Source organism: Tympanuchus pallidicinctus, unplaced genomic scaffold (genome assembly GCF_026119805.1).
Source record: "Tympanuchus pallidicinctus isolate F22 unplaced genomic scaffold, pur_lepc_1.0 scaffold2, whole genome shotgun sequence".
Lineage (NCBI taxonomy): Eukaryota > Metazoa > Chordata > Aves > Galliformes > Phasianidae > Tympanuchus > Tympanuchus pallidicinctus.
The window spans coordinates 51,041,028-51,064,250 of record NW_026294721.1 but is presented as its reverse complement, the minus strand read 5'-3'; the positions used below and the strand labels follow the sequence as shown (position 1 = coordinate 51,064,250).

At 42.9% G+C, this 23,223-nt stretch overlaps 1 protein-coding gene and 1 long non-coding RNA gene across 4 annotated transcripts in view; one reads left to right on the top strand and one right to left on the bottom strand.

Annotated features, from left to right (window-relative positions):
- The window catches only part of TET2 (tet methylcytosine dioxygenase 2), a 67,961-nt gene that overhangs the window by 7,008 nt on the left and 37,730 nt on the right, over window positions 1-23,223 (bottom strand). For 2 of the 3 annotated variants that reach the window (XM_052681456.1, XM_052681457.1), the window contains exons 2-7: window positions 12,217-15,589; window positions 9,999-10,089; window positions 6,504-6,597; window positions 5,225-5,433; window positions 4,279-4,429; window positions 2,154-2,243 (exon numbers count right to left, since the gene is read on the bottom strand). In XM_052681456.1, coding sequence (XP_052537416.1) covers window positions 2,154-2,243; window positions 4,279-4,429; window positions 5,225-5,433; window positions 6,504-6,597; window positions 9,999-10,089; window positions 12,217-15,589 — 4,008 coding nt within the window. Of the gene's footprint in view, window positions 1-2,153; window positions 2,244-4,278; window positions 4,430-5,224; window positions 5,434-6,503; window positions 6,598-9,998; window positions 10,090-12,216; window positions 15,590-23,223 lie in introns of those variants that run through there. The other variant, XM_052681458.1, reaches the window with a different exon arrangement.
- The window catches only part of LOC128079864 (uncharacterized), a 187,280-nt gene continuing 164,817 nt past the window's right edge, over window positions 761-23,223 (top strand). The window contains exons 1-2 of the long non-coding RNA XR_008206349.1: window positions 761-896; window positions 1,079-1,169. This is a non-coding gene — a long non-coding RNA (uncharacterized LOC128079864). The remainder of the gene's footprint in view (window positions 897-1,078; window positions 1,170-23,223) is intronic.

The window sequence follows — 23,223 nt, the reverse complement described above, 5'->3', positions numbered from 1 at the left end:
ATTCTCTGCCAGTGGTTTGTGTTTTTACATGACAAATACAGTGCACGGTTTTGGTGTATGGAACTGTAAGAGTGATACGTAGGTGTAGACTGGAAGTGTACCAAGCTATTACAAGAAAATTACTTGAGAAAACTGACTTTAGAATGACTTCAGGAAAAATAATAACTTGCTTTTCTATTTGTAATATTCTGTCTCACTGAAAGTAAATTTCATTAGTGTTAGTACAGTACTAAGCCCTGACCAAAAAGATAATGCAGTCAAGACAGTAATTTCTGTATGCTTACTCACTGTTACGAAGCTTTACAAAGATCTTATTATGCAACATTAAGTCTTAAGCAAAAGGAAAGGGCTTGGTAATCAAACATCAAGTCTTACAGATGACCATTTCGTATCTTATTTAGTGAATAAAAAATGAAGCTCAGTTTGTAAAATGCTTTGCTGAAATTTCTGAGCCTTTCGAGTACAAAAGAACTACACTTGATGGATCCTATTTTGACGAGAAATTAGAAATTTTGCCAAGCCTTGATCCAAGTTTGTTAAATAGATGTCCAGTTCGCTCACAGCAATTTTGTTTTTAGTATTTGGAATGTTCCCTTCATAAGCATATTGTTGCAAAGGCTCTATGAGACGTTCTGCTGGGTCCAGTTGGAAAAAATTTACCAATTCTAGATTTTAATCCAAGCCATAATCCAGACTGGGGTGAGAACAAATTTGGCAATTCTAATTAGCATTAAGGCCATTTAGTTTTCACCACCTTTCACTACAACTGGAGTGCAATACAACTTAGGCCTTTATCATCTCTCTTACAGTATCTTCATTTTGGCTTTCCCAAAAACTTAACGCTTATACGGAACTCCTGAGATGGGCCAGGCCATGCATGTTACTTCTTATCTAAGGTAAAAGTTGAAACTTGTAAAAGCATGTATTGTAAACTAGTGTCAAGCATAACCATGGTTTAAATGAAGAAAAATTTTCTAGAGAACTTTTATGGGAAAATAAAGCAGCCCAAGCAAAGAGGCATTTTATTTTTCACCAGCCCCTCATTTTTTCCTCTTCCTCCACCTTTCTTCTCTTGCAGAATGTCTCAGATGTTTGGAGAGATAACCACAGCTAGTGGGCACATGGCCACAATTTCCTCCATAATGAGTCTCCAAGCATTATCTGATCAGGTAAATGAAATAGCATCAGTCTGTACTAAACCTGCTTACCTTGTCTGATTGCTGTTAAAATATGCAGAAAATGAGTAATTGTAACTGCTAGTAAAAATGGACAGTTTTTTATAGCTTACTGCTTCCATTACAGCTGAAAATCTGTTCTGTGCTGATTGAGACAGCAAGTGTTTTGACTGGGCTTAACGTTTTCAGTGGAAAAGAAAGAAGGTGTCACAGTTTGCAATTATGCTGATAGCCTGGAGGCTGTACGTTTTGTGAATGTTTGTAATGGTAGTGAGCCTGAACAATGGAAATGAAGGCCACCCGTTACCCATTTCAAAGGCTCTGTTGTCAAATTTTGGTGCAAATATCTGGAAGATGTTTGGTTAAGGAATGGAGGTGGATGGCAACCACATCTGGGAACCTGGTACAGCTTTGACTGTGCTACCACCTATGTATGTGGCCCAACAGAACACTGCATAAAGTAGCCCCATGTGCGAGAATGCTGGTGCAGGCACTTGTGTGCATATGCAGGGCTGAGTGCATCCCATTAGGAAGCTTTGTTTTAAAAGCATATCTATAATAGCCACTTGAGAGAGCACACTTGAAGCTGGTTTCAGGACTCTATTGCAATATAATGCACTACCATCTGATGCTACAGCCAGCCTTGCACCATCTTTATGGCTGTTTTATGAGTTTGGCTGGTGAATCATTCTACATCGAGAAACTGTGTTGCAGAGCTCAAGATTTCTGTTCAGTAATCTTATTGCATTTACATAGGTGAAAAGATTAGCTGTAGTTAGTAGTTAAGATTCATTTGGTTTTACTTTTGAAAGCATTTCAAGAGGAACTGAGAATTTTTTTTGCTTCCGTTAGCCCAGTGTCAAAGGAATGCTGCTACAAAATGTACATACGTGGTTTGGCTCAAAGATGGAGCGCTGTAGGAAGTGTAGTAAAAGTCAGGTTGTGTGACTGCTTTGGTTCCCCTTTTCCCCATCGTACCTGGTTGTTATATGCATCAGGGGCAAGCTTCTTGTAGGTGGGTGCCATCAGGGTTGACAGATTCTGCAAGTGGGATTCTAGTTTTTCTTCCTGTTGGTAGATGAAATACAGCTCAATGACATTTCCATACTCTATGTACAGGACCTAAAACGTTAAGGTTTGTTACAGTGCAGTGATAGATGTGTAAAGGCCTAGGCCATTGTCACTGTGGTTTAGACAATATCATGAATCTCCTTTTTAATTATATTGTTTCACAGCCTTGAAAGCAGCATGCTAGTAGTGCAGTGTCATCTTTGCAAGAGGACATCACATACTATAATCTTACTTTGGTTTACATTAAAAAGAATCGCATTCTTCAACATGAAGATGTTTTAGGTCCAAACGTGATGATCCTCATTGTTTTCTCTACTGGAGTTTTGGGAAAATAATACTCTTTAGAAAACTTGAGATAAATAATGTCTGAATGCTCCATCAAGTTAATCTACCTAATTTAAGGGATTTGCACCCTGTGATAACAGTACTTCAACACATTTAAATTATCTTTTTATGCAACAATCTAAAATTATTGTGATGTTTCAGACTTCAAAAGTTTCCAATCCTTAAGCAATCCCAAGTTGTGGATGCGTCTAGCAGTCAGTGCTGTGGAGGAGGAATGATCATGTTCCTCTCTGTTAGGAAAGGTACACGCTTTCAAAATGAAGGGCCTTTTAAAAATGCTCTACTCCAGTAGCAAATTCCAGAGTTGCTCTCCATTCTATCCGGAGGAGGATCCTGAGTTCAACTACCTCATTCGTGAGGCTGTGATTTTTCATTTCAATCTCGTAAAGAATAGTGGCATAATGGAGTGGTGTACTCACTTTTAGGAGTTTGTATTTCTCATCAACGTGAGAAGAGCTGTGAAAAACCTATGGCTTTGTCAGAGAGACACATTCAGTGCTTTAAAATTTAGTATCTCCTCATAAAACTGGAATTTGGGACTCCAAAATGACACTGTAAAATCATCAACGATATCTTGTTGTGACCTTGTGGTTGCTGCCAAAACTTGGAGCATCTGTATAGTAGGAAGGTTACCATTTTTAAGTGTAGTTTCAAGTTTTTGTTGGTGAGGATACTATTTGTGTCATCTATATTGTCTGTAAACAGTGTCTATGCTGCAGGACTCAGCACTCGGTCTGGATGCATGCCTTGACTGCCTCTGACTTTGGGGCCAAGATTAGAGGGCAAAACTGTCTTTTCTGCCCAGTATTGGCTAGCATGGGAAGTAAATCCAGGAATACAAGTTGGAAGAGTGCCCTGGTGGGCTCTGGCCAGGTATCCAGCTTAGAAAATGTAGGGGGTTTAGGATTGCAGGCTATGATAAAGCTTTGTGCCACAGTGTGACTGAAGGAGAACTATTTTATCATTCTTGGGGAGATAGGGGACAGGAGGAAGGAAAAGGTAAATGTAATTATGATATTGTCAGCTCAGGCCATAGGATGCAAACATGCCTGACTGATCACGTACAAGAAAATGCTTGGGTTTACATAAGATGCCAGAATAGAGTGAAAGCTGCGGACCTATGCATCAGTTTATGAGCAGCAGTCCAAGAACTAGATTTGCACAGGCTAAGGTCAATATTGTTTTACTCTGACTCATTTTAAACAGTTGCCTGTTTGCTCTAACACAGAGCCCTGTCTGGAAACTATCAGAGGGGCAGGGCTGTATGTAGTCTTCCTACCCTCTTACTCCTATTGTAATTTCAGAGTTTCATCATATTAGCCTCCATGCGATCTGCTCTGGTTTCCAGTTGCAACTTTATATGCCTTCAGTTAGTAACCCTTCTGCTCTGCCACTAGGGAATGCCCACGGTTATTCAGGCCATGCCCTTTCTTCTAATTGTGAAAGCTTGCAAACATGGTTTCAAGTCTCAGGGCTTTTACCAGCTGTCAGAATCTCGACAGTCAATTCAGCTGGCTCAGTGATGGGAATCAATCAGTTTTGCTGGCAGTTGTTTAATTACCCTACATGTATGCAGTTCAAGCAGGGCTCTGGCCCTTGGCCTCTCGTAATGTATCTCTTATTTGCAGAGCAACAGAAAGCATTTCATTGCAAATGAGGCGTTTTCATTTTAGAAATGGACACCAACCTCTTTAGGATCATCCCCCATCAGCTTAAACTTTCTTGGAATCTTGCTTCTGGCAAACTTACAACCATTGTAGTACATGCTCCAGGAGCAACCAAAGGAAAATGAAGCACCACAAGTTTCAGGGTCCAGCCCTTGGCATGCACAAGTCCGTCTAAAGAAGAAGAGAATATGGCTGTTAGCAGGAGGCAGGTCAGTTCTGCCAGTGCCGTGGGGGATCACTGGCCTTGGATCTTCTTCCACCCATAAATAATGAAGAAATGAAAGAGACGCACACGCTACAACAGGGGAATTCATCACAATGAGTAATTTCACGGTTGCAAAGCAAAGACTATGAGTTTTATATACTTATGTGAGAAACCTGGATTTGTGCAAAAGAGGGGATGTTTGTGTGGTGCCCTAACAGATACTGGTATCAACGGTACCTCAAAGGAGTATATGCTGATGGCACTGCAAGGCTGCAGTGCTCTCTGACGAGGGTTTGGCAAAAGACTCCTGAAACATGGCTGTACCTATGCAGCCAAAGTAAGCAAAATACAGTGGTAACTAGGTTATTTTAATCTATGTGTTCTTCACTGTCAGAAAGACATAGAAAAAGTGCTATTACTTTGGGTTAAGGCTAGCTTCTGTAAGCGTTATCATATGATTTAATGCATCTAGTTTTCATTTCAAGGCAGAACTATCTGCTTTCTTGGGTGCAGCCGAGATCTTCCTTTAAATCATTTTTCTTCCTTTAAACACACTGAGAAGCTTCACAAGTCTGAGATTTTTTTTTCCCTAATTTTTCAAAACATTTACTTTGCTTTTCTCTGAAGGCTTGTGGGTTTTCAGACTGCCTGAAATAGCTTGGCAGGTACGTGCATTTACGGTAAAGGAGCAAGCAGGGGTGCCAGCTCTGAGGCTGGAGGTGGGTTTGCAGGTCAGCGCGCACAGCCTTTGTGTCACTTACTCTTCGTTCAGGGCGCAGCGCCGGTTGGTGAGCGTGCCGTACTTCCTCAGAGTGTCGGTGAGTTCGGAATAGAGCTTGTCAGCCAGGCTGGTTGGGATTCCCTCCCAAACCAGGATGAGGATCACAATCACCGCCGTCTCACACGTGTGGCCCGCCCGCTCACGCACCAGGCAGAGCAGCTTTTCCTCCTGACTGCTTCTGCGGACTACCTGCATACACAGCAACACACGCCCCAGAGCCCCGACACAAACAAAGTGTTTCTTAGTGTGAGGAGTGAGAGAATAGGGAACCACAGCATTTGTGTGCGTGCAAGGTTACTTCTACTTCTCTCTTCCTCTTTGTTTCTGGTAACATACCCTATTTCCCACCTGTAGTATAAGCCAGGGCCACCCTTTCTGTTTAATGAATCTGACTCTGAGAGGGCAGCATGCAAAGCCACGGTGGTGGAAAACAGCTTTTCTGATTTAGCAGAAACATCCCCCTGGATTGGCACAGTGGTACAAGTGACCCAGTTTGATTAGAGGGTAAAAGAAAGCCGGGAGTGAGATGCCTACGTGTGCAGAGCTGCACTTAGGGCAGGAGGAAGAGACCAAACAGCCTGACGTGGGAGCTGTCTCTCTTTTCCTTCCTTACTTGAACAGCTAAACTTGTAATCCGCACCCAGTTGTGTGGCCTCGCCTGCCCCTACTACGTGGAAACATTACATCAATGAGAGGAAAGCAGCAGACACTGCTCAAAGGAAAGTGTTCCTGCTTCTCAGTGCTTGTGCCACTGCGGGTATTTCTATAAAGGTGCAGGCTGGCATGCATAAAGACTATAATCACAGATCAGTTTTTCCTCATCCTGTCTTTCCCTAGCCTACCCAAACCACTCAGTAATTTGTGCCAAAGCAAGACAGTGTTTGCTAAGAGGGTGTGCTAATGCCTCTTGAACTGGGAGCACATTTTAAAAATAATCACAGCGGTGTACTTCCCAGATTTATTTGTAAGCTAAAATTAAATAGCAGTGAGAACATCTGATGTTGTGGATCCTAAATCCAAATGTAACTGCCTTCCTTCTCAGGTTTTCATACCCTTGAGCCACATTTTATTCCTGCTGTTCTCCAGGCAACTTGAGCAAAGGCAGTGTGAGAGACAGCGGTGGCAGCAGGCTGTGGGCCTCCTGCAGGAGCTGTTTTAGGTTTCCCAGTGTCAGCTAACAGAAGGCCATCACTGCTGTTTGCTTACATGAACCACTGTGCCAAACTGGATGAGTGTTAACATCTGTGGACATCACTTACCCATTTAGCAATTGGACATCCTTGAGAACTTTTGCCTTCTTTCCCAGTGTAGACAACCCTCTCAATCCTTATAGCTTTACCCTTCTGTCCAAATCTTAAACAGACAAAAATATGCATAGTAAGCAGATTAATCTCGTTCTATGTGAGCACATTTGCCAGTTTTATCTTAAAAAACAAATACTGTGAGTTATGGGGAAGGGTGTGCAGTGCAGTTTATCTTGCTGGTTTTATTGTGGTGGTGGATCGATATGTTGAAAGAGGCAAATGGCTTTCATACTTCACAGCTGAGTAAAAATCATCCATATCACATTAATATTCCCAAACAAAATTTTGAACTGTTTCCTTAAAGAAATTGTTACAGATAATGACATTGTGAAAAGTGGATTTGAAGTCTTTCCATTTTGGGAAGGAATTCTATGTTTTTCTTCAATTTCTGGGTTAAATTTAAAGTGATGACTCTGAAATTTATATAATCGTCATGGAACAGCTGGCATGCAGTAGTCACTCTATTAAATTTTCCGTGCTTGTTTCTGGCATAGATACAGTATGAATCAGTTAAGCTATGATTAATTTGCTTCATATCTATTTCTTTTACTTTATCATCTGGTCATAAATTGTTACTTATTTACTTCTGCCTGACTTCTGTACTGAATTAGGATCATGAGGGGCACCCAGATGGTGCCATTTGTGGGTGCCTTTTTGAAAACAAAGCAGGCAAGCTCAACTCTAGCATTCAGTCAAGGTACTGATGCTGTTAGGGCCTATCCCCAAAGGCAAGTCGTGCTTTGCTCAGACAAATGACACCTTTTATATCTTATGATGGGCCAAGTGGAAATATATAGCAAATGCTAAGCGAAGCAAGACTCATGTTAACAAAGAGCATCAGACCTGTTGAGTGTATCTGAGTTTATTCTCCCCCCAGGGCTGCTGCAGCTGGGGTGCCCCACCTGCAGAGCCAAGGGAGGAGCATGCCAGGCTGAGGTGAGCCTTCTGAAAGGAACCTGTCTATCAGAGACCTCGGGAGCTGCAATCCATGTTGTAGATTCAGCTGTGGTGCTGGTTTGGCTGCATTTTAGAGACTGGGCAAATTCCACCTCCAGCTCCCTTTCTTCAATCCTGCTGCTCCCATTGGTGATAATTTTTATTTTTTTTTTTTTTAACCACATATGTGGACTAAGACTAAATCATAATCTTCTCATTCTTTGCCTGTTACCTGTGGAGCAATCAAGCTAGCTGCTTCTCACTGTGCAGCCATTTAATGCTGCCTTGAGAACTTTTGAATTTTCATCCCTCTGTTTTTTATCCTAAAATCTTGGTGACACATTTAAGATCAAATACTTGTATTTAAACTTCTGTCCTGTAAAGGAAATGAAAAATACTTATTTTTGGATGTGATCTCATTGTGAAATTTTAGTGTCACAGGAAATTATACAAATAAAATCAAATTGTACTATGTATGTTCTGCAGGCAACTGTTAGATCATTTTTTCCTGCTTGGTCTTAGATGTTAGCATACACTCATTTCTTTAATTAGCCACAAAAAAATACATGTTTTAATCTTAGCATTTTCTAATGGTTTGCTAATCTGGACTGCAGGACAACTGTGTGGATGCCACTAGAGATCTGTCTTCTACATTGCACACTGCAAATGAAATAGGCCTTGTCTCAAATCTTTTCAGCTGTCACAGACATATCTGTGCCTCACGGCAGCTTTCAGGCCAAAATCAGAACAGAATTCACTGACCACAAAGTAAGGAGTGGGAGAAGAAAGCATGTGTCCACCATGGATTCTGTAAGAAATTTGTTTTAATTAAAATTTCAATTATAAGACTAAACTCAAATCCTGGTTTGTTTGGCAGTGCTAATACCTTAAAAGTCGATTCCTATTTGCAGGAAGCCAGTTTAAAAGTTGTGCTTAATGCCACCAAATGCACACGTGTTTGAGAGAATCTTCAGAGTGTTCTTTTCTTAGGGATGTAAAATCAGGAGGAGCTCTGGAGTTCTTCTGTCACTGCATCACACAGTTGATGCCATACAAACAGCTGTAAACCAGCCATGGCTCATTGCTGTTACATTCTACTGAGCCTGGCAGAGTATATATGCATGGTATCTATAATCTCTCAGGATTTCCTTCTGCCAACATGAAATGAAATCAGTGGGGAGGGAGGTAAGACGAGGTCAGTATTAAGGATGAAACATCACATTCCAAAGTCAAGAAATGAAAAATGTTTCATCTCTAATAATTGATGTGATGACATGAACGACTTTCCAATTTTATTTACTGCTTGTGAATATTAAAGAATTAATCAGTCAGAGCTTTGGAGATAACAAATTGTAAGAAGCTTCCCAGGAGGGTCAGTGCTCACTCCTCCTTTGCAGGAAGAGGCTGATTTATGTAGCTTACATGTGTTTCAACTGCTCACAAAGCTGAAAACAAGCGCTGGGCCGGGGACAGGAGTTACAGGGAAGGAGGTGCTAAGAGAAAGGACTTTAGGGCTAATCACTTAAAGATAATCCTTGGGATTTAATGTGCCCTAGTGGTCCATGCTCTGTGAGTACAAGCTAGCAGACCCTGCTGAGAGGCTGTTCTCCTTAGCTCAAGACACAGTGCCGCAAAGACATCTATTTGCTTTCGATGTTCAGAGTTTTAAGGTATTAACAGATCAAACTGCCATCTGTCTCAGACTTTATTGAGGTTTTTTGTTTGCTTGTTTGTTCACGAGGGAATTGAATTCCCAGATACCTCTAAAAATCTGGCCATTAGCATCTATGCTTCCCAAAACCTACAGGAAATGCAGAATTCATGGTGTCAAGATCACTTTTGTGTGTGACAGTTTTAAATTTAAATACTTCAGAAATGCTGGTGGATTTTGTACTTGTGCTATATATCTGTTAAGGGATGCAACACGATATGGGGATTATCCACAATCGAGATAAGGCTGTTTTTATGCTATACTCCAAGGGAGGGAATGTTTTGTCACAAAACTACTTATTGATTCTTGGGCTGAAATCCTATCAATAACTTTGTTTCACCTCTCTGAAAGTGACAGAGTTAGGTTTAGCCCATTAGGGTTGTGCCCTATACTTAACAGCCTGGGACAGAAATAGAGACAACTGTGCAGTTTGGTATCCTGCTCTCCATTTCGCTGCCACCTTAGCATTCTCGCAGGGGGAACACCAGGTCTGTGCCTGTTCCTGAAGCCATTGCCAACTGCCTGGCTTGGCAGGCTGGTGCATACTTGTTCCTGCTTGGGTTTGCTGGCGCCTGTCTCCAAGTGCGCAGCCCATGCCAGCCAGCAGACTATTAGCCCTGTCAAATATTGTGACTCTCTGGTGAATAGCACAGTGCGTCATGTTGGCAACACTGGAGTCGCTAAGCCTACAAGTAATTACTTGATTTGCAATTGTTTATTTCTTTATGTGCAAAAGCTGGAAAAATTCTGCCATCCACCAAAGGATAAACGTTAATCTGCCCCTGTGCCTTTGCACTAATTACCTTTCTTCCATGATTTCTCTAATAGCTGCCACATTAGGACCGGCTCCTAGGTGGGTATAGAAAGGACCTTCATCTTTTTCAATAATTTGCTCTGTTTAAAACAAAATAAAGGTTATTACTTCGAAGCCTCAGTCTTTAATGTAAAAAAGTAACATTGCAAGGTTTGCATTTAACCAGTTAGAAAACTGCTGTACGGGTCTTGGGTCCATTTGCAAACCCTTACATCTTAAAGTATGCACGTGCAATTCATACAAAACACACAAAGCCACACACTCTGCAAGTAGCTGTGATATAGACTGTGTGTTTTTGCTAGCACAAGCAGTTGTTTCACATCTCAGCATGTTTTGAATCTCATGCTGAGATTCAAAAGGCCATTTTCCTGTTATCACTGATCAACTGTTTCTCCTTCTCCCATTTCCTCCTCTCCCAATATCTGGAAAGGAGGATAAATTGGATAACAATGGTAAATATTGACACTAGTGAGCTGTACAGTACTTGTTTTTCAGCAGACGCGTTATGCAGCAACTTGCAGCTCCAGAAAGTGCCATTAAGGCCATACTGAATTTCTGCCACCTACAGAAATGAAGAAAGCATGTTTGCTGAAAGAAATCGTGTGCAAGACTTAGCCAGACTGCTTGCGTACTATGAATGGTGCCTCAGGTTTCTGTATATGGGTAGGGCCATGCCAGCACTGGCAGAATCAGCTGTTTTGACACTGGGAGGCAAGGTGCAGTAGCCAGAGGAAGTATCCAGGCATTGCCTGGGTTCAGGGGCAGCCAGTGGAGTGCGCAGACGTGGCTGAGGGGCGACTTTCTGTGCTGTTTTCTCCAAAGGCTGAGTGAGGTGATGCTGCTGACAGACTCTGGGAGCACAATGGAGGCATGCTGTAAGCCTGGACGTGTCAGTGGGGAAATGGTGTAGCTTGCACCTCCTTAACGAAGAAATACTGTTAGGAAAGAGCAATAAGCTCTACCAGTTGCTCTGTGGCACTAGGTTCCTCAAAGAGGACAGAATCTGGCTTTTGTGCTCCTTTATTTCCTAAGGAAGGGTAAGCTAAGAATTAAAACATGAGTGGAAAATAAGCTCTTTTTGCTTAGTTAGCAGTTAGCAGGCTGAAAAAAAAGACAAAACCCAGAAGAACGAAATAATTGCCAGAAAAAAAGTTTTGCCAACTACATTGGAGAAATGGCCTTCAAAACAAAACAGCTTCAGAGTTTTAAAAGAAAACCTACATGCTGTATGTTGTTTCTTACAAAGCACAAAGAAACAGCAACAACAGGGAACTCTGGAAAGGCATTACCTCCTTTTTTGCTTTTATGTATCATCTCAAGAATTTGAAAAGGCAGTTTTTAAATCTGGCAGTTTTGCAGGAGCCAAAACTCAGCCTCTTTTAGTTGATATGCAATTCTAAGCTGTTAGAACCAGTATGTGAAACTACAGCAAAGCTTTTACACTTTTTTCTTGGCTGCTGCTGAAACACTTGTATCTTTTGCTTTAGTCTGAGTAATTCCTCTAGCTGTAGGGCCTGGAAGTGCCTGTCACACCTGGCCATGTGCAGTGTAAGTGCATGGAAGCTCAGACTATGGGCTATGCCTCACACTCTGCTTCTCTTCTCTCAGCTCTATTCTTCCAGCTTGCAGGGACTAGGTATGCTGGGAAGAGATACTGAGGGTCTCCTTGCTGCTCTTTCATTGCTGCCTGTATAGCTTCTTTGAGCTGCTGTTCTCTTTAGCTTTGCAGTAGGCAAGTAAGTGAGGGGGATGGTCCACTCAGGCAACAAGCGAGGAAAAATCTGTCTTCCCTTCTTCGCTTAGGTTTTACTGAGGCAAACTTCAACAGTCTCGCTGTTAGAGCAAAAAATCATAAGGTTTGGACCCGAGACATGTTTTGTAAAAGCCATATCTAGCCTTGACAAATAATTTTGTAAGATTGTAATGTTATGACCCGCTTTTTATCAGCTTGTTGTCATTACGTCTGCTGCTCAAGGAGAATGGAAGTTGAGAGAATACATGACTGTCCACACACATTCTGACTGTAAAAGCAGTATAGAAAAATTGCTGTAAATCCTTACTCATTGCTGTTCTAAAAAAAAAAAAAAAAAAAAAAAGACACCAAAAAGCTCCCCTCCTAGAGAAACATCCAACTAACCCTGCGATCTGAACCCAAGACTATTTTTCTTGAGAACAACTATGTCTTTAGTACATCTCTCAGCACTTACCAACACAGCTGCAAGATGGGAAATCATACTGGGTTTTGGCAGGTGTGTCCAATAAGTTTTTTACAGGAGTATCCAATAACTTGGAAGGTGAGTCTAAAAAATTATTGAGAACAGTTCCAGCTGTTCTTTTGGTCGGGGTTTTCTCAGCAGACACATTTGCTTGCTGTTCTAAGATCGGGGTGTGAGTATCAAATTCTGCAGCACTGGTGTTTCTAGATAGGATGGTAATAGGGCCTGCTGTCTCAACCTTCACGTGTTTAGGCGATTTGACAGTAAAAGTCTTGTGATCAAACAGTGATTTGACCTGTATCTGTTTTAGCTGCTGTTCCATTGTCTCAATGATGCTCTTTTGTTGTGTGTTCTCACAGCCAAAGTGCTGATTCTCTTGTTTAATTGTTTTTTTCCACATTTTGTTTTCCAGCTGCCCAGTTGTTAGGCGCATGCAAATGTTAGACTTTGCGCCAGCCTCAATTTTTATAGGCTTGCGTGCTGCACTGGCGCCAGACTCGGTTTTGGGTTGCTGGTATGCTTGTTGCTCCTGTTTCTGTAAGAGGTGCCACCTTAGAGCGGCGTGCTTATGAAAATCCTTTGGGGTTTGGCTTTGCAAATGACAGCCTCTCTGATCTTGTGAGTGTGCAGGAGTTTGCTGGCTGTGCGGTAAGTACTGCTGGGGCATCGGTGCAGCCTGTTGGCTCGGGGGATCTTGACCGAGGCTACCGGCGTAGCTTTGTGGCAGCTGTATAACTGAAGCTTGTTGCATCTGTTGCTCTTGCTCTTGAAAACAGTGATTCACATCTTGGTTGGGGGGCAAGTTATTTGAGAAATACTGCATGTGTTGCAAGTCACGCACTTTGTTTGCTCCAAAGTGTTCAAGATTTGCGGCATTTTCCTTTTTCTCTGACATCAAGTGCACGTTGTTTGGGCAGGGATGCTGCAGACCAGCACTTGTTTTCTGGCTGTAGAGGGGAGTTTTGTTGTTCATGCTCTGTACCTGCTCTAGCCCTAGCTGAAGGCTATGCAGTGGAAATGCAGTTGGTTTCATGTACTTATTCCCAGTTTGAAAGCACTCATCTGCTTTAGGCTGACTGAAAGATGTCCTGTCTGGCTGCTGCTCTGCATTGTTCTGGGAGTGGGGAATAGTTTGGGATGGTTCTTTGCTTTTCATTTGCAGAGCCTGTTGCTGGTTTGGAGTTAGCTGTGGACTGCACGGCATCTGTGTCTGCTGTGTCTGCTTTTGGAGCATCTGTTGCAAAACGTGTGAATGCAAGAACTGTTCGCTTTCCCCTGGCTGGGGATTCAAGTGCTGCTGTTTCAGTGGGGCCCCTATAGGCTGTTCAATTTGTTGTTCAGGGTGTTGCTGGAAATGGAGCTGCTGTGGAGGGTGCTGCTGCACTCGGGGCTTAAGCAAGGAATCCATCTTTGTGAGCTGTGGCTGCGGTGAGTGCTTTTGGAACAGCAGCTGCGTGTCAGCTGTGGGATGCGGCTGCAGCTGGGAGCTCTCGCTTTTGTACTGCGGAGGAATTTGTTCTTGTTGCATTATTTTCTGGCTCTGGGGCTGTCCCGGCGGCCCCTTTAATGCATCAGGACTTCCAGCATACTGTTTCATATAAGCTGCTTTGGATGTATTTGCCCGGTACTGAAGAATTGATCTCAGTAATGCTTCGTTGGGCTTGTGGGGAAGCTCTCCGTGCCGGAACGGCGTGGAAACCAATTCTATCCAGGCAGGCTTTGAGTAACGCTGAGGCTGTTGCACAGACTCTTTCACTTGGTCCTTTTCTTTGTCAGGAGGAATCTCAGGTTCTCTCCGTCCTGGGAAACGCTGACACAGTTGAGGCAACTCACCATCGCTTCCGCATGCATGCAGGTTTTGGAGGGGAGGCTCTGATGGCGGCGGCGGCATTTCTTCTGGGTGCTGCTGAATGGAGGCGGCTGCAGCAGCTCGGAGATCACTCTGGCTGACTTCGTGCTGTGATGTTTGCACCTGCTGCGGAAGCCTTTGCTGGGGGTGAAGTTGCTGTTGGCTGAGGCCGGGACTTTCTGGCATTGGTCCCTGCTGTTGCCCTTCATTCTTGATCTCTTCAGGAAGAGTTTCATCGCATCTTTTGTCATAGGAATGGCGTCCTTCTCGCACCATGACGGACAGTGCACTGTTCATTTCTGGAGCAGGAGAAGTTGAGGAATCTTTGTGAAACATTGAGTTCTGTGTAAAGAAAGCACCATTTTTTTCTGCTTGCTCAGAAAACCTTTCCGGTGCAGCGTTCTGAGCTTGCAGGTTACTGCTGGAACTTAGAGAGAGGTCTTGATTGGGAACCTGCCCTATGCTTCCATGAACAGCACTGTTTCCTACAGGTAATCGGTGTGTATCATAGCCTGGAGTCTGCTGCTGTAGCTGTAGTTCTGGTTTCTGAAGTGAACAGCTACCTGGCAATACAGGTGGCTTACTGGAGTCGTCAGCACCATAGACCTCAGTAACCACTACAGCTGGCACTTGAGGCAGCTCAGAGTTTGAGGTCTGTGGGGAAGTGATCTGCCCTGAGGTATGGGATGAATGCGTTGTCTTGTGGGACAACTCATTAGTAGCCTGACTGGTAATGGCATTGATATGAGATGTGTTCTTCTGCATTGCTATGGAAACATGTTCTGGATAATATTGAGACAGTGTTTTCTCCAGGAGTTCACCATGCATGCTGTCCATGGAAGAGGCAGAAACTGTAGCACCATTAGGCATTGGCACTGCCTTGTTCTTGAGTAGTAAGACAATGTCCCTGTTGTGGCAATTAATGTTTTCCTGCTCCTGTTCATCCTGAATCAGGAGTTCACGAGGGTCTTCTGAACCACCACTGTTGTATCTTGCAGACGGCATCAACTCCGAAGCTTCATTTTCTTGTCCCATCTCAGATTTCTTCTCACTGTAGCAATTGGAGATGCTTGGTTTTTCATAGTTATCCTCTGGCTCAGCTTGTTCTCCATTTACCTCTTTGTCTTGTTTCACTTTCTTGCTCTGTTGAAGTCCAAACAGAGAGGGCTCACTAAAAGTGCGTTTTATCCCACCATTTTGCATATATTTGGAGCACGCTTTCTTCTCTTGTAGAAGGTCAGGGCTAATGCGGTGGTTTGGGCTTCCCTTTGTGTGGGGCTCTCCGTAGTTGCTCTTATTGAACAGCCGCTTGTGGTCGCCGTTGACTTCGACCTCAAGCCTCTCTGTTGCTGGACTTCCGTTCTGTAGCTTCACTGCAGAATGCTCTGCCTGGCAAATGTGAGAAGATTGTGATATTAAAAATGGACTCAATCTATTGCCGTCAACATGGTTGGTTCTGTCCTGTTCCATCTGGCCTGCTCCGGGGCCATCCACAAGGCTGCCCTCTGAACGTATCTGCAAGAGAGAAGAAATGGGGAAAGCCCAGGTCAGCTGCAGGTTCACTCAGGATAGCAAATTGCCAGCAACTCCTACAGCATTCCCGCACCTTCATCCCAACTGGTTTCCACACACAGCAGATCGCAGGCACACCCCGGGGAGGTTCACTACCCTATCAGATTTTGCAGCCTTGTGCCTCCCCTTTCCCCTTGCGGGTTTATTCTTCAAGATGAAAAGAGAGAAAATACAGCGTGGTTCCTTACCGCCATTGAGCACACAAACAAATATTTCACCAAACATCTCTCATAATGGTGACAAAAAGTATTATCTGCTTTTGAATTATTTGCATTGGCTCCTCTGTTGTTGCCCATTCTCCTCCATAAGGCAGAAAAGTCACGCGGAAACCCTGGTTCCCAGACTTGGTGCTAATCCTGTTATTTGATTATGTGTGCCAAACCCCTTTGATGCAACTTCAGGGATTATTGCCACCAAGCTTGCCAATTAGAGAGAAAACCTCCCTTTTTCAGTCTTCAGCTGTCTGACAAGGCCTTGTAAAACTGGCTTCCCAAAAGCATACACAAGTGGCAAAATCCACAAACGAGACAAAACCTCGCCACGTTGGTATCTGTAGGAGTTCTTACACTTCAACGTCTGGATAATGTTTACAGGAACAAATGAAGAGATTTCTGAAAAGTTTGAGGGAAATCGTATTTTTTTTCAGGTATCCTTTTAAATTTAGGCTATGGACATCAGGAATGGCTTAAACTCTGCATTTGGTTTTTGAACTGAGCCCCACAGCTGTGTAACTAGCATTTTTCCTTTGTTTGGACAAAAAGTTCCATTTTCTTCTTTAAACCAAGTGTTTTATTTATAAAATTGGAGTTTTCTTTGAATAACAGTACTGACAGTGTACAGTGAATAAATTCCATAGAATGACAATCTAATCCTGTTCATATGGATCTTCCCAAGATGCACAATCCCACTGATAAAGCCATTGTTTGACTCCGCACGTAATTTATTCTTTCTTGGCTTTATGATTCTCAAACAGTCACAAATGACAGAAGACAGACTGGCAGAGGGTTTTCCAGATGTGAGACTGCAGAGAAAATCTGAATTGCCCTGAAGGTTTTATACTTAGTTTGCATCGAGCGGAATGGAAGGCTTCCCCATTACCAGGTCATGTCTGGCTGGACTGCAGAGTTAGCACAAGCATGGCACGTGGCTGTTTTGCCACTACCCAAGATCAAAAACTTCTGTCATCACATTGCTCTGCTCATGTATTTATCCTACACTAATGTTAAAAAAAACCCAAAAAACTAAAGAAGGTCTGATTTATATGGTTTTCAGTGCAGTATTCCTTTGCTCAATCAATATGACTCTAAAATGCTTTTTAAAGTAGTGGTATTTCACAAGATTGGTTATTTCCAGCAGAAACATCCTTGCTTGTGGCTCCAGTTTTGGTATCAGGACAATTCAAACATATATTTTGACTGGCAAGCACCCACACAATAACCTGGATCCACTTCATCGTTATCCCAAACTAGGTCTTACACTTCCTTTTCACCTTCCAGTTTCTGTATTGAATTTATCTTCTGTGTGACAGAAGTAAAGAGGTCCTCTCGGCAAATAACAGTACTTAAAAAAAGTGTTTTTGAAGCAGAAGATGGAATATTTGACTGTCTTCTCTATTTTCTTGACAAGGTAAGGCATTTTTCTTCCCTTCTACATATATTCCAGTATATCTCCCCAGCTAGCTTTAAAGTACCCTGAGACATGAGCCCTTGCCTCTTTCCCGGGGAAAGCAGCACAGAAAAGGATCCCTTTGATGTGTCATTCCAGGCGAGGCAGCAGAATTACGCTCCCACACTATCTCAAAAATAAAACGTCAGCCTAATCTGAAAACCATTCTTTGCCTTCACACCTTTCATGCATAGGAACTGCAGCTGACCGGCAGCTCAGACACGAGTGTGTAAGCTGCTCTACTGCACAAGTATGAAATGAAATAACAGGAACCATGGTAATTAACACCATGCTGTCAAACTGTTTCTAAAATATTTGTTTCTCTTTTAGAAAAGAAACAAAATTTGTTTCTTTTTTTAGTCTAGCTTGTTGTGTTCTAGTGTATTGTATGGTTTACAGCTTAATTCTCCCTAAATGTTCCCGGACAATCTTTCTTCTCAGCTCCTTATGCACAGGTAAGCCCACCTTTTGCTTACAAGCAGGGGCTGCCTGACTGCTCTGACGCCCTCAAGGAGTGCATCTGTGCTTCAAAAAGGAGTCTGAGATGCGTGCTATCCCTAAAACCCACAACATTATTTTCCCTAGGTGGCAAGGATAATCATTTCCAGTGTTGGCAAAAGCCTCACAGTGTGAGCCAACCCATTCCCCTGAGTTCTGCTCATCTCCAGCATAGAAGGGATTGTCTTAGGCATTGCAAAAGACAACATAAGTACTTGGTTCTTCAAAATAGAAGTTAATTCATGGATTGAAAAATGCTAAATTTATGTTCCTTGAAGCGCAGTTAGGGTTGTTACGCTTTGTCCTCTGTCTGCATTATTCACAACCCTCTCAAACTGCATCTTAGTGCAATTCTTGCTCAAGCAGTTACAGATCACAGCAATTATTTGTAATCTAAAACTGGCACGTGGCAGCTGGGCCTTTCTTACTGGTTTTACCTAGGGCACTGTGAAGATGTCTTGGTGCTGCTGCTCAGCAGGCCTGGGGTCCTTACGAAGTCTCTGCATGCATACGAGCTCTTTGCACCTCACGATTGGTGTGGGTGACAGGTCTTGCCCCTCCAAGGAAACCTGCTTTTCCCTAAGCACAGCAGTTAGGCATTTCTCTCTTCCCATAACTGTACTTTATTCAGACCATTTAGCAGCAATACGTATTCTTCCTCAGCTATAATTCATTAGAAATTCAAGTCACATCAGCAGCATCTGTGAAACAATTACTGCATCTAGGACTGACTCTGCAGTCTAATCCATCATAATTATGACTGGCCTCTTTGAAGATGCCACGATGCGTGACTTAAATATAGCACATTACTGTGCAAATGGATCAGCATCTCATTCCACCGATATGCATTCAGGTTATAATTCAGTCCACTGCTGCTTGATTTTCTCAAATACAAGCCACATACATACATTTATTTCTCCCCACATATGGGGTGCAAATTGGAAACCAGACACTGAAAGAGAGTTGGAGATTTCTTTGGTTTATGGGCAACTTTGGTATATTCCTGCTACCTCTATCAATACATCAAAACAGAAAAGCTGTGTAAAGTGCTGTTATCCACGTGGCAACAGAAGTACTCATAGCTACATTGATTTTCTTTCCTGGAAAATCTTTACTTTAAACCAGATCGAGAGATTCGTACGTCGTTTTGAATAGTGCCCATACCTCGGGAGTCTGTGAGTGCAAAGCAGCTCAGTTGATCGAATGGACAAAGAGGTGCTGCAGGGCAGCACAGAATTCCACACAGCCGGGCAGGAATACACAAGGGAAGTGAATTTACCTTTGTGTCTTGCTAAAGTGCAGTTTAATACTTTCTCATTACACCCTCTTGCTCTTGTCATCTGGGTACAACAGTTGGCTTCACTTCTGGCTTAATTTGCTGTGTATTGCTATACCCTGCTGTACAATTACTTCCCTCCTGAGAAGCTCACGCTGTTGGCAAAGAGGTCTAAAGCTTGAATTGCTGAGTGAAAAAGCTTCTGAAGCATAGAGTTTTGGTTTTTTTCCCCTAATTTGAGAATGAATGAATGAAAACTTGAGAAAAGGCATAAGCAGAGTGCTTCCTACATACAACCACTCATACAAACAGCAATATCAAAAAGCTCAGTTGGCAGACAAATAGGATATGCCTCAGGTTTTAACTCTGAGGAGCCTGTAACCCCAAATTCAGCCTTGATGCCTACTGAGAAATGAATCATAGAATCGTAGAATCACAGAATCACAAGGGTGGAAAGAACCTACAAGATCATCTAATCCAACTGTCCTCTCATTACCACTGCTACCACAAGCTACTAACCCATATCTCATAGCTCCTCATCCAGATACCCCAGGGACAGCGACTCCATCACCTCCCTCTGTACCAGCCCAAGTACAATCCATTAGACTGCAGGCAAAACTCTGTAAAAACTTCAGCACTAAAAACTGAAAATTTCTGGACTTGTATACATGCAATATTGCTTCTAGTTATCTTGACAGCGGAATTTTTTCTTTCTAATTCTGGATGTGTAAGGGGTTGTGATGCTCAGCCCCGTGATTTATAGCTGTGTGGATATTATGACATGTCATTTTCCTCTGGCCTTGTTAATTAGCAGTTACTTCAGCTGTACTTTGGGTTAGTACTTGTAAGTGAGCAACAAAGGTCACTAGAGGAGGAACAATGTGCTATTAACTCAGATCCCTGGATGTGATGCAACACATCCAGATTTCTTATTAGGGAGACATTTTCATTATTACTGTTGCACATATGGAAACTGTTTGTGTAGTTTAATGAGTTTTGTATATGTTTTGCATTTATGGTGCACTGTGCTTATAGACTGAGAAGCAAAACAAGATTCCCCATGGAGACCAGTGTGGAAGGCAAGACCAGGAACGCCCACTTGCCCACACTCTGGGGCTTTGTCCTTCACAGAACACCTTCTTCCCAAGCCACCACTGCTGGTAGTTTGTAATAAATCCTATGCCATAAAAACCCAGATGCCATGTTGGCCTGTGAAGAAGGTGTTCCCTAAGAATTTGCTGTCCTCCCTACCGGCACCAGTGCTTTCCCATCGCAATGTGGCAGCAGAGGAATGCAGTGCAACCTCAACACAGACGTTGAGGAGGCCCCAGTAGGACAAAGGCAGCCTGTTGTCGGCTGCGCTCTGTGGCTGACACTGGGGTCCTTCTGCCCTGCGTTCAGCTGCCTCTTCATTTGGATGGTGTATTTATACAATGCATTAAAAATGCTTTGGAAAAATACTTGCCTAAGAATGCAGTGCGTTCATTGTCATTTCAAGCCTTTGAGTTGAGATTACATTTCTTTCTAAAATGAATATACATCTTGTTTTCTCACTGTAGATTTATGTAGCAGTTATGGGGTTAATCTAGAAACTACTGGATGAAGCTCTGTTACTGCATTCTGCAGGAGGTCATATTACATGAATGTAATTGTTTTCTCTGGTATTTAGATATATGAATAATCTGTGTCAAACAGGAAAGAAAATGTGGGATGGTAAAAATTTGTTACCTCATTTATAGTTAATTTATCCTTAATTTACAGGGGAAATGGTGACTGGTGAATATAGATATAAACAGACATAAGGGAATGAAGGGCATGGGATTTGTGAAATATGAGGATTAATAATTCATTAAATCTTATCCAAGCCAGAAGCCTCATAATTCATGCATTTTTAAACCAACTAGTGCTAACCCTCTTCAATTTATTGACACCAGCACTTGCATTTCAGTGGTGCAATGATCTAATGCAGAAGCACTTGAATCAGTTTGATTTTTGACCTTAAAACAGGGCAAGAGAGTAAAGCTAAACTGGTCTGCACAGTGATTTCCCCCTGCCCTATTATATGCCCATCACCAAGACTGGATACTGCATAATACCTGCACAGGCATGAAAAACTGCACTCCCTGACAATTGCATAAAATCAAGGAGAGTGACAATTAAATGCCTCTACAGCATGGGTAGGAAAAAAAAACAGTTATGTGAAGGGAATGAATTCAGGAATATGAGATGCGAGTAAACAGGAATTATAATGTCACCTCACATAGTGCTCCAGTTCCTATTTTTTCTCATTAATACTTCAGACAAGCTTTGCACCTGATCGTAACAGGCAGTGCTTCTAACAGAAACATGCAGTGCTCACTTGGTATGCCAACTCGCTATCTAGATGGGAACTGTTTCCCAAAAGCCTGATCTTCAGGAGCAGGCTGGGTGTAAGAGACAAAAGGACCTTCCTGCTGCAAGAACCAGGACACTGAGGTCAAGGCTGCTACCTCCTCTTGTTCTTGCTGGCTGGAACCATGTTTCTGTGGTTTAGATCTGGTGTATACGATTGGTGTGTGCTGGCAGACCATCACATCACACCACAAAGCTGGGGATGCTCAAGTGAGCATGCTCAAAGTGAGGTGTTTGCATTCAATATCAAGAAAAATGTTGGGGTAAGAAAGTAAAGCAAAGTCTCTTTTTTTCCCCCTTTGTCAGTTGTGCTAGTTTTAGATATGTCAAGCTATGGCTGGCAAGTTATCAAGTATATAGGCACTGAATTTGTTTCTTGAAACATGGTAGAATGCAAGAGATGATTTTCTCTTGGGTTCTTCGGCTACCCCATGTGTCAAGTGGTAATGCTGATACTTGTGGCTGAAGAATATCAACGATCCGAAAGCAATAGCTAAGTGCTGATGCTGCTCTGGCCGAGTTCTGCAGTGCAGCGTGCCTCTGCGAGCATGAGAGCTTGCCAAAATAAGCAAGCGTTGGTGACTCTTCAAGACACACTTGATGTTATAAACCTGCCATTTAGGGTAGGTTACTGAGAGGTCAGCGTCATCGCTATCTTCCAGTTTCTGTGATCTTTGTCCATCTGGCTTCAGACCTGGATGTAGCATGGATTTCTTTAGTTGATCACTTCCTGACAGCAGCTGAAGGTTGATTCTCTGTAATGATTTCATCACAGCCCTGCTAAATAGTGCATCCTCCTTGGAAACTAGAAGCAATGGGTGAGATGTTCTTGGCTTTCTTCACCCCTTTCTACAAAGAAGTAAGGATCCAAAAGAAAAAACACTGATAGACTTGAAGACCTTCTACAGATTTCAGTATTTCATTGTGGTGTGTCAGTAACAATGGAAAACGGGAACAGAAATGGTCCTGTTTGGCATCTGGGGAAAAGAAAAGCAATAGGAGAGAAAAAAGTGTTGTAGGCAGCAGCATCCTCAGAAAACCCGTTTACACAGCTCTGCTTTCCATCATCCTTTGAACTTCAATCAGGAAATCCAGTTGGGTCTCCTGGTTTTGCTGAAAACGGAACTTTGGATGAATCACACAATTAAAGAATCCTTGGATTTGGAAGGGACCCTTAAAGATCACTGGAAGTACAGTTATCTTAAAGTTTTCCTCGAAAGGTTGGAGGTGAAGGCCATGCTGAGAGGAGGCTGTGGCCAGGGAGAGTGTAGTGACCATACTGGGGCCAGTTCCTCCAAGCACTGCTCCAGCAGATGCCTTCAGGTGACGAAGCATAGCATTCATCCCTTTTGCTGGCCTCGCTTGTGGCAGCCTGTAACTCCAATCACATTCCTCTTTTACTCCAGTGTGCCAAAGGCCAGTGCTGGGAATCCCTGGGCAGAGAGCCACGACATGTTGGAGTGTCCATCTGTAAGATGCTGCATGCGGGTGCTCCTGGGCTCCTGCTTCACCTGAGGCTTTGCTTCCAGATGGAGATGATTGAGGAACCGAGCCAAAACAAGGGTACATGTTTTGGCAGGATCTTGTGCTGTTTTAATCACTGTGTGATTAGATTGGAAACTGAGTTTTCTTGCCCACATGTAATGTTTTCTTCCCACTTTGTCTGTGCCTTGTATGATACGCAAACCAATGACTCATAAGCATATGGGAGAAGTAGGTTTGTGAGGAGCCTCAGGAGATAAGTGCC